The sequence below is a fragment of the Ranitomeya variabilis genome, chromosome 6, assembly GCF_051348905.1.
Source record: "Ranitomeya variabilis isolate aRanVar5 chromosome 6, aRanVar5.hap1, whole genome shotgun sequence".
Classification (NCBI taxonomy): domain Eukaryota; kingdom Metazoa; phylum Chordata; class Amphibia; order Anura; family Dendrobatidae; genus Ranitomeya; species Ranitomeya variabilis.
In genome coordinates this window covers 449,431,432-449,446,938 of record NC_135237.1, presented here as the reverse complement: position 1 = coordinate 449,446,938, position 15,507 = coordinate 449,431,432, and the positions used below count along the sequence as shown (strand labels likewise).

The following is a 15,507-nucleotide window of genomic DNA, read 5'->3' as shown; positions in this document are numbered from 1 at the left end:
GCAGTACAGGTTTGGGCTTATGTATGTGGAAGGTGTATAGAAAGAGGTTGTCAATATCAGACAACACCTTCAAAGTGGGTTTATCAAGTCTCCTAAATCTGATACTGCCAGGAGAAGCTGTGCACAGCCGCATAAACTGTAATATGACATGAGGACCATATAATGAAATAAACTTTTTATAACAGCTTTCTTTTCTAGCGTTCACAGTATGGGTCTTAAGAGGAATCTGTCAGAAGGTTTTTGCTATGTAATCTTTAGACAGAAGGAGACAGAGGCTGAAACACAAAATTCAGGGATGTGTCACTTGTCAAAGTGCGTGTTGTTGTTTACTGTGAAAGATTTATCACGAATAGATTAAAATTGCCACTAAGCAGCTGTCTATGGACTTTGTATAATGAGAGCCTAGTGTGGGCGGGGTTAGCTTTCTCAGCTCTGCTACATTCTAAATCAAAAATTTCTGATTGTGTGATAATGGCTGCCCCCAGTAAACTAAGTGATAAATCGCTGGATTCAGCTTCTCTTTACCTACATTATGCTGCTCTCAAATGAGGTATCAAAAACCTGCTGACATATTTCTTTAAATGGGGCCACAAGTATCTCTATAATACATAGTGAAAAATGCTTGTTTTTTAACCCTTTACTGACATCGGATGGGATAGTACGTCCGAGGTCAGCTCCCCTGCTTTGATGCAGGGCTCCGCGGTGAGCCCGCATCAAAGCCGGGACATGTCAGCTGTTTTGAACAGCTGACATGTGCCCGCAATAGCGGTTGGTAAAATCGCGATTCACCCGCCGCTATAAACTAGTTAAATGCCGCTGTCAAACGCAGACAGCGGCATTTAACTACCGCATCCGTCCGGGCGGCCGGAAATGATGGCATCGCCGACCCCCGTCACATGATCGGGGTCAGCGATGCTTCTGCAGTGCAACCATAGAGGTCCTTGAGACCGCTATGGTTACTGATCGCCGGTAGCTGTGAGCGCCACCCTGTGGTCGGCGCACACAGCACACCTGATTTTCTGCTGCATAGCAGTGAACATCAGATCGCTGCTATGTAGCAGAGGCGATTGTGCTGTGCCTGCTTCTAGCCTCCCATGGAGGCTATTGAAGCATGGCAAAAGATAAAAAAGTTAAAAAAATGTGAAAAAAAATAACCTGATCGCTAAACGGCGTAATGAGAAAAAAATCGAAACGCCAGAATTACGTTTTTTTGGTCGCTGTGTCATTGCATTAAAATGCAATAACGGGCGATCAAAAGAACGTATCTGCACCGAATTGGAATCATTAAAAACGCCAGCTCGACATGCAAAAAATAAGCCCTCAACCGACCCCAGATCATGAAAAATGGAGACGCTACGAGTATCGGAAAATGGAGCAAATTTTTTTTTTTTTTTTTTAGCAAAGTGTGGAATTTTTTTTCACCACTTAGGTAAAAAATAACCTAGTCATGTTAGGTGTCTATGAACTCGTAATGACCTGGAGAATCATAATGGTCAGTTTTAGCATTTAGTGAACCTAGCAAAAAAGCCAAGCAAAAAACAAGTGTGGGATTGCACTTTTTTTGCAATTTCACCGCATTTGGATTTTTTTTCCCATTTTCTAGTACACGACATGGTAAAACCAATGATGTCATTCAAAATACAACTCGTCCCCCAAAAAATACGCCCTCACATGGCCAAATTGATGGAAAAATAAAAAAGTTATGGCTCTGGGAAGGAGGGGAGTGAAAAACGAACACGGAAAAACGAAAAATCCCAAGGTCATGAAGGGGTTAAGCAGAATTGTATAAAATAATATGTACAATGAAAGCAATGTACAAAGTAACTACTGTAAAAGAGAAATATTCGTGTCACAGTTCCACCCCTCAGTGTGTCTGGGATGCAGTTACTGACAGCTCGGCCATCTAATCTGACACAGAGTCATACTGAAGCTGTCAGTACTTTGATTGACAGCTTGGCCATCCAATCTGAGACTGGGAGGTGTTGGCTGTCTCTATGTGTTCATTTTCCCGGGTGATTGCCATGCTACTTAACTGAGCAGTTTCTCCCAGACCTCTGCCGGACCTACATTCAGCTAGTGAGGTTTGTACTCCTTGTGCCTTGAGTTCTCCATGCTTGATCTTTTGTTGCCTGACCTTGGACTTCGTGCTGACCATCCGTATTTTTAACCCCTTCTGCTCTGATCCTTTATCCTCCTGGTATTGTGACTCTGTCTATACTGTGGTCTCTCTGGACATTTTCTTAAGAAATGCTCAACTCGTCCTCAAGCTATCAAACATCGGGAGAACGACTGAGTTTGGGTGACGGCCGAGGAGGCCATCCAGACTCCCAGATACCTTTTTCTTCCTCCAATAAAGTACTGATAAATACAATGTTATCCTTTGAGAACTAGCTATTATCAACATTGGCGTTCATTGACTGTGGGTTTGCTGCTAACTTTATTGATTTGAGACTGGTTCTGAAGTTAGGGTTAGGGACAGTTAGTTTAGAAAGTCCCATTCAAGTCATCGCCCTTGACATGACACTGCTAGCTCACAATTTGTTCAAGACTGCAACAGTAGATTTCACTCTCCAAGTGGGAGCACTCCACTCTGAATCCATCTCCTGTTTTGTGTTGGATAATTTACCTGCTGGATTGGTACTGGGGATTCCATGGTTGCAGATTCACAATCCTATTACTGATTGGTTTCAGAAAGAGAAGTATTACAAGAAATGTCTAAAAAACGTACAAATATGCTCTGCTAGTCTGAAGGGCCTTTGGGGGTACTTGAAGGACTTCGGAGATGTGTTCCCAGAAAAAGAGGGGGAGATACTACCTCCCCATTGTCTCTATGATTATGCTATTGATCTTTTTCCTAGTGCCAAATTGCCAAAAGCTCTCCTTTACAATTTGTTAGGGCCTGAATGAACTGCCATGAAAGAATATGTTAAGGATCATATCTGTCCTTCCCCCTCCTCTATAGTTGCTGGATTTTTCTTTGTTAAAAAGAAAGATGGGTGTCTCCGTCCTTGCCTTGATTTCCAAGAACTAAACAAGATCATGGCTGAAAATACTTACCCAATTCCACTCATCCCTGACCTACATAATCAGCTTCTGGGTGCCAGGGTGTTTTCTATACTTGATCTTGGAGGGACTTGCAATTTGATCCGCACCCAGAAGGGTGATGAGTGGAAAATAGCGTTTTTAACGTCTGAGGGTCTCTCTGAAAACCTTGTCATGCCTTTTGGATTAAATGCACCTGCTGTGTTTCAAAATGTTATGAATGATATTTAGTCTGATTGCATTGGATGACATTTTGTGATTTACCTCAATGACATTCTAATTTTCTTGGCAGATTTGGACACACACCAGAAACATGTCCGTGTTGTGTTACAGAGATTGAGGAAGAACTGTTTGTTTTCTAAATTACAGAAATGTTTTTTTCTGATCAAGAAATCTCTTTCCTGGGGTTTATTTTGGCAGCAGAAGGGTTTAAGATGGACCGTGGGAAGGTGCAGGCCATAATTGATTGGGTTCAACCTTGTGATATTAAGGCTTTGCAGCATTTTCTGGGATTCGCCAACTATTATAGATAATGTATCAAGGGGTTTTCACAGATTGCTAATCCACTTACTGACCTTACATGTAAGGGGTGAATCTCAAGGCTTGGTCACCGGGTGCTCTCATTGCTTTCGAAAGATTAATAGAGTGTTTTATGTCTGCACCCATTCTGATCCAACTTGATCTCCAAGAACCGTTCATTGTGGAAGTGGATGCTTCAGAGATCGGAGTTAGGGCAGTCTTATCACAGAGGCCCAAAACTCTGTTTAACCTGTGTCCATGTGCTTTTTTTTCTAAAAAATTTTCACCGGCGGAAAGAAATTATATTGGGAACAGGGAGTCGCTTGCTGTCAAATTGGCCTTTGAGGAATGGAGGCATTTTTTGGATTTTTTCATCCAGGTAGGTGATCACTGATCACAAGAATTCAGCTTACATTGAATCAGCTAAAAGGTTAACTTCTAGACAGGCCAGATGGTTCTTGTTTTTCTCTCGGTTTAATTTTTCTATTACATTCAGGCCAGGGTCTAAGAATGTGAAAGCTGATGCATAATCTTATAGTCTAGATCCCATTTCTTCTCTAGCCTCCATTATTGCCCAGGGTATTGTGGTGTCTATGGTAACCTTGAAAGTGGAGATTCATAAAGTTCAGTCATTGGCTCCTTCCGCTTCCCCAATGTCCAAGTTATTTGTACCTCTCTAGCTAAGATCGTGAGTGTTACAGAAATGTCATTATTCCGTAATAAATGGTCATCCTGGGGTTACTGCTACATGGAAAGCCATTACCTAGACTTTTTTGATGGCTGTCCATGCATAATGATATTAAAGATTGTGTATCTACTTGTGAAGTCTGCACACACGCCAAAGTCAGTCACTGCTGACCGGCTGGGGAATTGGCTCCATTGCCTATTCCAGAAAGACCATGGACTGATTTGTCCATGGATTTCATTAGATTTGCCTGATGGGAAGACTGCTCTCTGGGTGGTAGTTGAGCGATTCAGTAAACAAGCTTATTTTGTTCATTTGTCAGGATTACCTAATGAAGAGACACTCTCCAGGTTGTTTATTTCTCATATTGTAAGGTTACATGGGAATCCTCACAACAATGTGTCTGATAGGGGAATACAATTTATCTTAAAATTTTGGAGAGCTTTTTGCTGTAAACTAGGGATTGACTTGTCACTTTCATCAGCTTACCACCCTGATACCAATAGTCAGACTAAGGCCGGGGTCACACTTGCGTGTGTAATGCGAGAAAACCACACGAGTCTCTCGCATCAATGCCCAGCACTGCTGCGGCCATTTCAGACCAGAGAGTTCAGCTGCATAGAAATACATGCAGCCGCACACTCCGGTCCTGAGTGCCGGTGGCAGTGCTGGGTATTGATGTGAGAGACTCATGCGAGTTTCTCGCATTACACACGCAAGTGTGACCCCGGCCTAAGAGGACAAATTAATCTTTGGAACAAATTTTAAGGTGCTTTGTGGCAGCTTGACGGGAGGACTGATCTTTGTTTTTACCTCTCATTGAGTTTGTTTTTAAGAGTCGAGTAAATCAATCTGCTGGAACTTCACCGTTCTTCTGTAATTATGGTTTTTATCCTCATTTTGGTGAATTTTCTAGGATTAGTTCTGAATGCTCTGGGATGGAGGTTGCCGTTTAAAGACTTGGGGATGTCTGGGGGAGGTTCAAAAGAATATTGGGACTGCTCAGATTCACCAAAAATGAAAGGCCAATAAAGACGTTCGGTGGGTCCTGTTTTTTAGATTGGGGATAAGGTTTGGTTGTCATCAAGGAATATTAAACTTAAAGTGCCATCAGCAAAGTTGGGTCCAAGGTTTATTGGTCCTTATGAGATCCTAGAGGTTGTCAGTCCTGTGGCATTTAGATTAAAGCTTCCTCCATCCTTTCGCATCCCTAGTGTATTCCATAAATCGCTATTAAAGGAGTATGTCCCTACTGCATTATATCCCTCATCCCTGTCTCCTCATATTTCAGTAGATGGTGACCTGGAGTATGAGGTTCAGAGGGTTGTGGATTCTCATCCACTGGAGGGGATGCAAACCAGAGAAGAGATCCTGTGTCCCTGCTCGAGATGTGAAGACCATAAAGTTAGCCAAGGCCTTCCATCTAAAATTTCCTGGGAAGCTTGGGGGTCCAGTGGCTCCCCTGGAAGAGAGAGTACTGTCACGGTTCCACCCTTCAGTGTAGTTACTGAGAGCTCAGCCATCCAATCTGGTACAGGGGCATGCTGAAGCTGTCAGTACTTTGATTGACAGCTTGGCCATCCAATCTGATACAGGGGCATTCTGAGCTGTCAGTGTATTGACTGAAAGCTCAACTATCCAATCTGAGGCTGTGAGGTGTCAGCTGTCTCCAAGTGTTCATTATCCTGGGTGATTGCCATGCTATTTAACTGAGCTCTTTCTCCCAGACCTCTGCCAGATGTACATTCAGCTAGTGAGGTTTATACTCCTTGTGCCTTGAATTCTGTATGCTTAATATTTTGTTGCCTGACCTTGGACTTCGTTCTGACCATCCGTCTGTTTAATGTCTTCTGCTCTGTTCTGTTATCCTCCTGGTATTCTGACCTCGGAACGTTAACTGACCATGCTTTTGTCTCTTCCTTCTGTTTATGACACCCTTCTAGCTTCTGACCTTGGACTCCCTGACCATTCTAAAGCAAACTCCTATGTAGAAAAGAAATTCCAGAAAAATTATTTTAAAACAATATATATGTACGGTATATCCAATGAATATCACCAAAATATATAACCCTTAAAAAATATTCATAAGACCACCATTCATGATAATATTTTATTTCCACATATTAATCACACAATACATCTCCATAAAAAATGTATGTAAAATTCATATAATATAAAAAAAAATTTTATTGAAGCTGATAATTTTTTTTAAAACAATTTATTTCCGTAGAAAATGTACAAAAAATGCAAAGATCAATAATTTGATTCAGAAACTATGTATGTGCAGGGAAGGGCATACTGAAACTGATTGGCACAAAAAATAATAATAATATAAAATAAAATTATAATTGATCTATACACCCAAAATTATGTATATAAATAAAAAAGAAAAAAGTGCAAAATAACTATTTATGTAACAAAAATAATATAAATGGCCAAAGGTGAAAGTGCAAAGTGCAAAAATAAATATGGACACTCAACTATTTCAAAATCAGTTAATCACAGTGCATAACCAATATATATACCCATAATTTATAGTGGCAGCAAAATAAATGCACTATAAACGGAAAGCGGAAAACGAAACATGCGTTGGAGTGGTGTGTGCGGGGGCAGTGGCATCCTGACACTGGTTGGTACTTGGGCATTTTTTTATCATATTTACCATATTTACTTTTCTTGCACCTGGATTTTATTTCTTTATAGTGCATTTATTTTGCTGCCACTATAAATTATGGGTATATATATTGGTTATGCACTGTGATTAACTGATTTTGACATAGTTGACTGTCCATATTTATTTTTGCACTTTGCACTTTCACCTTTGCCCATTTATATTATTTTTGTTGCATAAATAGCTATTTTGCACTTTTTTCTTTTTTTATATATATACATAATTTTGGGTGTATAGATCAATTATAATTTTATTTTATATTATTATTATTATTTTTTTGGTGCCAATCAGTTTCAGTATGCCCTGCCTTGCGCATACATAGTTTCTGAATCAAATTATTGATCTTTGCATTTTTTGTACATTTTCTACGGAAATAAATTGTTTTAAAAAAAAATTATCAGCTTCAATAAAAATTTTTTTTATATTATATCAATTTTACATAAATTTTTTATAGAGATGTATTGTGTGTAGTGTTGAGCATTCCGATACCGCAAGTATCGGGTATCGGCCGATATTTGCGGTATCGGAATTCCGATACCGAGTTCCGATATTTTTGCGATATCGGGAATTGGGATCGGGATGCATATTCATGTGTAAAATAAAGAATAAAAATAAAAAATAGGGATATACTTGATACACATGAATATGGATCTCAGGGCCTGAAGGAGAGTTTCCTCTCCTTCAGACCCTGGGAACCATCCAGGATCACTTCCGATATTTGTGTCCCATTGACTTGTATTGGTATCAGGTATCGGTATCGGCGATATCCGATATTTTTCGGATATCGTCCGATACAATCCGACACCGATACTTTCAAATATCGGAAGGTATCGCTCAACACTAATTGTGTGATTAATATGTGGAAATAAAATATTATTATCATGAATGGTGGTCCTTGACCATTCTGACTCATGGCTTATGCGTGAGAAGTGACTTGCATCACAATTCACTTTTTTAGTGAACTTTTCCACATAAAGTAATATTATTATTATTTGTACTGCACTTTAATCTTTACATGCACTGTTGATGCACAAATGAATAATGCTGAAATTCTATGGTAAACCTTGAATTATCTGACCTAAGTCTTTCTTTTCTCCATTTAGGAACCGATAGGTGAGCATAACTTTGAAGCATATGTAAATACATTAACTGAAATGTACAGCAATATGGAACGAGAATACTCCCCAGAATGTAAAGCCCTCTTGGAAAGTATAACACAAGCCGTGAAGGGAATCCATGTATAGTATATCTGCTGGACTCACAAAGTAATAGACTCCATCTATAGACTGCAAAGGAATAGACTCCTCCTATAGACTGCTGGATTGTGTATAAAAGCACAAAGAATATTGCCGATTGGTGTGCTGCATTACCAACTCCGACATTGCACTATTTACTTCCCCAGCAGTCATTAAACAAAATACAAAACATGAAAAATAAACTAACATTTATAAGACTGTTTGTACTAACAGCAACCCGCTAATGAAGTATATCTCAATGTACTTATTTTTGCTCATTTTTCTCTATTGCACTTTTCTTTTGTATAGTGAATGTATAAAGGTGTTTGCAACTATTTTTTATAAATTGTATTTATTTGGGGGTGAAGGAGGTTTTGTTCAAACCTTTTAATGATGTTTCTTTTGTTAGGCTTACCATATTTTTACAAATATCTTTTTATAAGTTATTTTCTGAGTGGATTTTAAATAGATTTAATGAAAAGTGATTCTGTAAAATAATATGATAAAAAAAATCATGGAATGAAAAGAAATGTTAGTCTTTGGTGATAAAAATGGGGGATCCTAGTTCTTCTATTTTTGGTACTAACGCCCTTTTGATTTCATTATAATTTTCCAAGTACTGTTGCTGCAACATAAGATCAGGGATTACACAAATTAGGAGATGACCACCCATATAATTTTTTTAAATTTTTTTAGGCCGATGCTAGCAATAATAATTAGTAGCATTTAGTATTGTTTCTCGTAACGTCATTACTTTGGTCACGCCGGATTTCTTGCTAGCACTTGAATAAATTCTAATTTATACCTCACAGCCTTTAGTATATAGAAAAGTTACACATTCAGTTAGATTTTGCTTTAGTGATGTGTTTTGTTATACAGATGATTCCAATCTTCTTCCACATAAGGTGGCAATCCTAGAAAGTTTAAGGAGAATTGTATTACCTAATGTTTTTTCTATGGTAGGTTGTTTATTTGTGTTACTATAGCTGTGTTTTATTACCCTACACCTCCATAGATTGGGAAGATAACTGACATGCCAAGTTCGGGAGGGGTGAATCATCTTGGTACTAGATGAACAGTTAATACGTTCATGTGTAAATACTCAATATACTCGAAACAAGGACAGTTAATTTGCTTTGAGCGTTTTTCTTGCTTTATTTATTTTCACAAACTATATTTTTGCAACGGATGATGTTAAAAACCAGCTAAACTGCCTTGTGTATGTACATCTAATGTGCATATGTGCCTCATTGTAAATGATTACGTTCATACTCCACTTTTCGTGCTTCTCAATAGGCGTGACTTACGTCCCTGTAATCCTTAACTACAGCTACAATGGTGATCTTTCTTGGAAAGATAAATTATTCATTAATACTGTACAGGTAGACTGGGTGTAGAAAAACATTTTTTAAATCTAATAATGTGCCATTGTGTAACTATTACATTAAAAAGGTTGTCAAAGAAGACAACATAGTTTCTGGAAAAACCAACAGGTAAAAAAGAACTACAGATCAATTTTTTTCCAATCTCTCACAACCTTTAAGAGCCTTTACTTTTTTTAGATATTCATTTTTGTAAGCACACTGCATCGTATAGCATGTTCTCCTGTGGGCTATCATTTTTTTTTGTTCTTTAATTATGGAAATGATAATGGTGGAAAGAGTACATTTTTCCCATATACTTTTTAGGACTCTCCTGTTCTTACCATTTTTTTTTACAAACAGAATGAATGAAAAGTGAACTTGTCGCTGGAGTTTTGGTGATAAAAATGACGCCTTGACGTTATAGAGCTTTTAATAATATTTAAAAGGGTTGTTCTGTGAACAAATTACAGACTAATCAATACAGCTTGGAACAAAATTAAGTTGCACAAATAGATGTCAAAAATTCCGAGGTGTGCGGACGGCACTAGGCTGTGTGGCTATATGTTTCCTTTATTGGCACCGAGGTTCGTTGGTCTCACACAGCAACAATGATGGCAGGCATAAACGGGGGTGCTCAACGTATAATATCAAAAATCGTCCATAAAGAATCAAGAAGAGATGTGGCACTCACCCTTCAGCACTGCTTGATTAATATCCTTTATTCATCTTTACACTAAAACACGTGTCATGTGGAGAGGCGGCTGGGATCGGGAGACAGGATAAGGAGGAAAGGAAAGGACGACAGCCGTCGTCCTTTCCTTTCCTCCTTATCCTGTCTCCCGATCCCAGCCGCCTCTCCACATGACACGTGTTTTAGTGTAAAGATGAATAAAGGATATTAATCAAGCAGTGCTGAAGGGTGAGTGCCACATCTCTTCTTGATTCTTTATGCACAAATAGATGTGTTAAAAAAAATCTTCCTGATCATATCACAGCTCCTGGGCAGGTGGCGAGGGGAGGGAAAGAGCATACAGACAGGACAGCATGGGATTGCAGATGCTGCTCTCTGTGAGATAAAACATTTTTAACTAGGCAGGGAAATGTTTTATCTCACATAAAGCAGCAGCTGTGAACCTATGCTGTTCTGTCTGTATACTCCCTATATACTCTGTACTGCATTCTCCTCTGCCCAGGAGATGTGGTATGATCAGACCATGTTCCTGCACGGTCAGACACAGCCATTACACAGTACACAGAAGGGAACATTTACAAGGTTATCTCAGCACAGGAACATATTTTAACACATCTAGTTACCAAACTTATTTTTATTCCAAGATTTGATTAAAATGCACTTTGTTTATGAGACAACCCCATTAATACACTGCTCAATGTAAATAGATCAGTTCATTAATAGGTTAAAAAAAATGTTGAAATCAGTGTGTAATTTATGTAAAAGACACTTAGAATGTCCATTCTTCACTTCCTGGATCGATGTCCCTCTGTGCTTTGATGAAGGATATCGATCAAGAAATGATGGTCAGCTAACAACTAGGACTCCGAGTCTTCACCACTACCTTCTAGATGACTCTTAGTAAGCTTTCTTACACATTGCACATGCTGATTTATAACTTCTTTTTTTCCCTCATAGTGAAACAGACAGTTTAAACAGGGACATGTTTAAAACGTTATTTAAAACTTCTAGATCATTCTAGTGACTGGTTCCCTTATTACTTGGAACCCATGGAGAAATTCACCATTAAAGCCTAGATTTTAATCTTATTAATAAATGTACAGCACAGGTGTTCTAACTCTTCATTGCAGCATTCATTTATCAATTACTCCTAATAATGTGGCTAGCAATAATGTATGATCCACAGTAAATCTACTACTAAGTGAAAACACTGCATTTAATGTAGCATTAATAGTCTAGAATATTTTAACATACAATAGTAAATTAACATATGGGATAATTTGGCTGAAGACAACAAACAGGAAACATCCATCCATAAAAGAATAAATTCCCAAGTTTTCCTTGTGTGCTTATCAGGCCATTTGCAATGGTTCAATTCACATGGTAAACAGTGGAGGTAGCTTCTCTATAGAAATGGATGGTGCATAGTTATTCTGCCCCCAGGAATAAGAGAGGACCAGTCAATTACCATAAATAGGTAATTACTTTTACCTGGTGTAAATGTCATTGTTGTTTTCCTTTTGTTCCTGCATCTCTCTGTTCCTGAGATGTACCCCCTTCTTTACATAAATCTAGCTTTTTAGGTAAAGGGAACCTGTCACCATTTTTTTCCAATATAACCTATGGCCACCACCTTTCAGCCTCATGTTAGAGCATTCTATAATTTTGTGCATATGACTCCAATTCTCCCTGCAAGGCAAAAAAAAGACTGTCTTACACTCTTTGGGCTTCGCTGATCTTGGTCCAGTGCTCTCTTGAGATCCCTGTCCACCTTCTGTGCTTCGTGTGGATGATGTGTCCTACGTCAACCACACAGTGTTCCCCTTCACGCTCCTGCGGAGGGCAGAGCAAAGTACTGCAGTGTGCATGCGCTGGGAAAGGTCAAATGAGAAGGACTATTTGGACAAAAAAACCTAGATTTATATACAGGTAAAACAAGGCGCCATTATTCAGTAACGACAAGAGGAGCAGAAAGAAAAGAAAAACAATACCAGACTTAGGAGAACAGCTGCATTTACACCAGGTCAAAAAATGTACAAATTTGTGGCAAGTGACAGGTCCTCTATAAATGATGAATGGAAAAAGGTGGCTGGCCCACTTGAAATTAACTTTAGTTTAGATGCTTCTATCTCCCAATTCCAGGTCCATATCCCTTCTGATAGGCATAAACTGGCAGCTTGGCAACTGTTCTATGTGTATGAAAATTATCAAGATATGGCATGTTTGTAAGAGAATTTAAAGGGGTATTCCCATCTCTAAGATCCTATCCCAATATGTAGTAGGTATAATAATAATAATATTAGCAAATACCTCCGATTAGAAATGTAATATAGTTTTTCTGATTCGTCTATTACCTCATGTGCAGGCATTGCAAGACCATGGTTACGACCACTGATATAGTGACAATTAGTTAGCTGGTTCCTAGTGGTCATAACTATGGATACCTAAGCTACTGCAATGCCTGCACATGAGGTAAGCAACATAGTGAATCTGAAAAACGATATCACATTTCTAGTTGGAGGTATTTGCTAATATTATTATTATTGCACCTACTACATATTGGGATAGGATCTAGGATAGGATCTTGTTACTGTTACTGTAAAAGGCAGTGCAATATTAATTATTTTTATAATTTATAACTTGAAATGATGAATTAAATGACACATGCCCAGATAGGAAGGACTAATAGATAGAAGATGTTGCTTAAGGATGAATCTGTTTAATGAATTGAGAATTAATGCATGAAGTGTTGGACAATTGTTCGTTAGGTCCAAATGTGGAAAAATCTGTTCGGGAACCATCCATAAATAAAATGATAATATTCTACAGGTAAGTAATTGGCTCCAAAGTTTGTTACAAATGTGGTTGTCTTTGGCTGGAGCATTAGGGCCCCTTGTTTTGTCAGGGACCACTGTGGTGGGTTAGCCCAACACTGCATGTATGATTGAAGCAGATAAGGTGTTCTTTCATGTTGATTTGTATGAAACTCATCTTTTTGCCTACAAACATTATGTGCTGTAGCTCCTCCTGCTTTAATGCAAATTTCGGCAAGGAAGCAAGATCAGCATTAGCGGTGCAGATTATCCAACAAACTGTTATGATAGAATAACTGCTAGAAAAAGGTAAATCTCATCTAGAAACACAACCATGGCTGTTACATGTAGAAAGGGGCATTCAGGGATGAAGCAGTAACTACTGGAATCACTGCAAATGTTAATATTTAATTTATGTTTAAATGTGTTCTATATTTAAGTTGAATATGAGGAAATCTCACGAACATATGTATTTATTGCTAAGGCTTAATTAATTTATGTCTGATGCTCCGGATGTTTGGTAGTGTATGTTGTATTTATTAATTTGCTTCCTTTGTGACTGATCTGTTCTTTTTGTAATGTGCACTGATTTTTTTTTTTTTTTCGTGTTAAATTGCATCAATGAGCAGCGCTGTAAATTAGATCTTTTGTAAGAAGCAATGTATGCAATTTTTATTTGGAGTAGTTTATATATTGTGTCTTCATAAATTAATATTTCTTACATTCAGAGCAACAAATTGTGTTTGTGCTGTAAATTTGGTGGAAGTTAGGAAATAAAATTGATTATAAAACACCAAGCAACGTTATCTTGCTTTATTTATGTTCTAGTAAGTAGGCTGTATGCCATATGCTGTAGTTTTAGGCATTTTTGTTTCTAGTAGTGTAAAATATTTTACCTTTTCCAATATTGGGGGGGGGGGGGGGCTCCCAAAAAATGATTTAAAAGCCTGAAGCTTTATTTACACATCAGCATCTTGTATCAACATTTATGACCCAAAATTATGAGTGGAATCAACAACTCACACCTCTTCATTGTTTTAGACACACTCCTGGTTTTGTATATAAACCTATCCAAAGAAGGAAGTACCCAAGAATAAAGACTATGCCAGGGTATATCAACTAGGAACAAGAAAATCTAAAATACTCAGGTGAAAAAATGAAACAATAGACCAATATTACTTAATAATCATGATTTTATTACTACATAATAAAGTATAAAGCAAAGACACGCTTTTAAATGTGGAAGGTATAGGGGATCGAGAGTTCTCCAGCTGATCGCGCAAGAAAATAAATACAATTAATAATAACAATAAATTCAAGAACCAATCCCATATTGTGTGCACACAATAAAATATGATATGATATAAAAACAACAATTTAAATACAATTGAAAAAGGTGAATCAAATATATAATTGATATCAAATTCTATATATAAAGTGCGAAAACGAGTAATAGCAATGTCTGAATATACACTACTCAAATAAATAAAGGGAACACTTAAACAACAGAATATAACTCTAAGTAAATCAAAATTCTGTGAAATCAAACTGTCCACTTAGGAAGCAACACTGTTTGACAACCAATTTCACATGCTGTTGTGCAAATGGAATAGACAACAGATGGAGATTATTGGCAATTATCAAGACACACTCAATAAAGGAGTGGTTCTGCAGGTGGGGACCACAGACCACATCTTAGTACCAATGCTTTCTGGCTGATGTTTTGGTTACTTTAGAATGTTGGTTGTGCTTTCACACTCGTGGTAGCATGAGACAGACTCTACAACCCACACAAGTGGCTCAGGTAGTGCAGCTCATCCAGGATGGCACATCAATGCGAGCTGTGGCAAGGCTTGCTGTGTCTGTCAGCGTAGTGTCCAGAGGCTGGAGGCGCTACCAGGAGACAGGCCAGTATACCAGGAGATGAGGAAGGGGCAGTAGGAGGGCAAAAACCCAGCAGCAAGACCCCTACCTTAGCCTTTGTGCAAGGAAGGACAGGAGGAGCACTGCCAGAGCCCTGCAAAATGACCTCCAGCAGGCCACAAATGTGCATGTGTCTGCACAAACGGTTAGAAACCAAAGTCCATGAGGATGGTCTGAGTGCCCGAAGCCCACAGATGGGGGTTGTGCTCACAGCCCAACACCATGCAGGACGCTTGGCATGAGCACTGAGCACATGTGACAGATGTGACAGAGTCTGGAAACGCCGTGGAAAGTGATCCGCTGCCTGCAACATCCTTCAGTTTAACTGGTTTGGCAGTGGGTCAGTAATGGTGTGAGGTGGCATATCTTTGGAGGGCCGCACAGCCCTCCATGTGCTTGCCAGAGGTAGCCTGACTGCCATTAGATACCGAGATGACATCCTTAGACCCCTTTTGAGACCATATGCTGGTGCGGTTGGCCCTGGGTTCCTCCTAATGCAGGACAATGCCAGACCTCATGTGGCTGGAGTGTGTCAGAAGTTCCTGCAAGATGAAGGCATTGAAG

The 15,507-nt window shown here is 38.8% G+C and overlaps 1 protein-coding gene across 3 annotated transcripts in view; it reads left to right on the top strand.

The window, feature by feature from the left end:
• Positions 1–13,815, top strand: part of ST18 (ST18 C2H2C-type zinc finger transcription factor) — a 447,256-nt gene extending 433,441 nt beyond the window's left edge. Inside the window, exons 23-24 of one of the 3 annotated variants that reach the window (XM_077270483.1) lie at positions 8,021–10,031; positions 10,477–13,815. In XM_077270483.1, the coding sequence (XP_077126598.1) occupies positions 8,021–8,161 (141 nt within the window). In that variant the 3' untranslated portion in view covers positions 8,162–10,031; positions 10,477–13,815. Of the gene's footprint in view, positions 1–8,020; positions 10,032–10,476 lie in introns of those variants that run through there. The other 2 variants (XM_077270486.1, XM_077270485.1) reach the window with 2 other exon arrangements.
• The last annotated feature ends 1,692 nt before the right edge of the window (positions 13,816–15,507 follow it).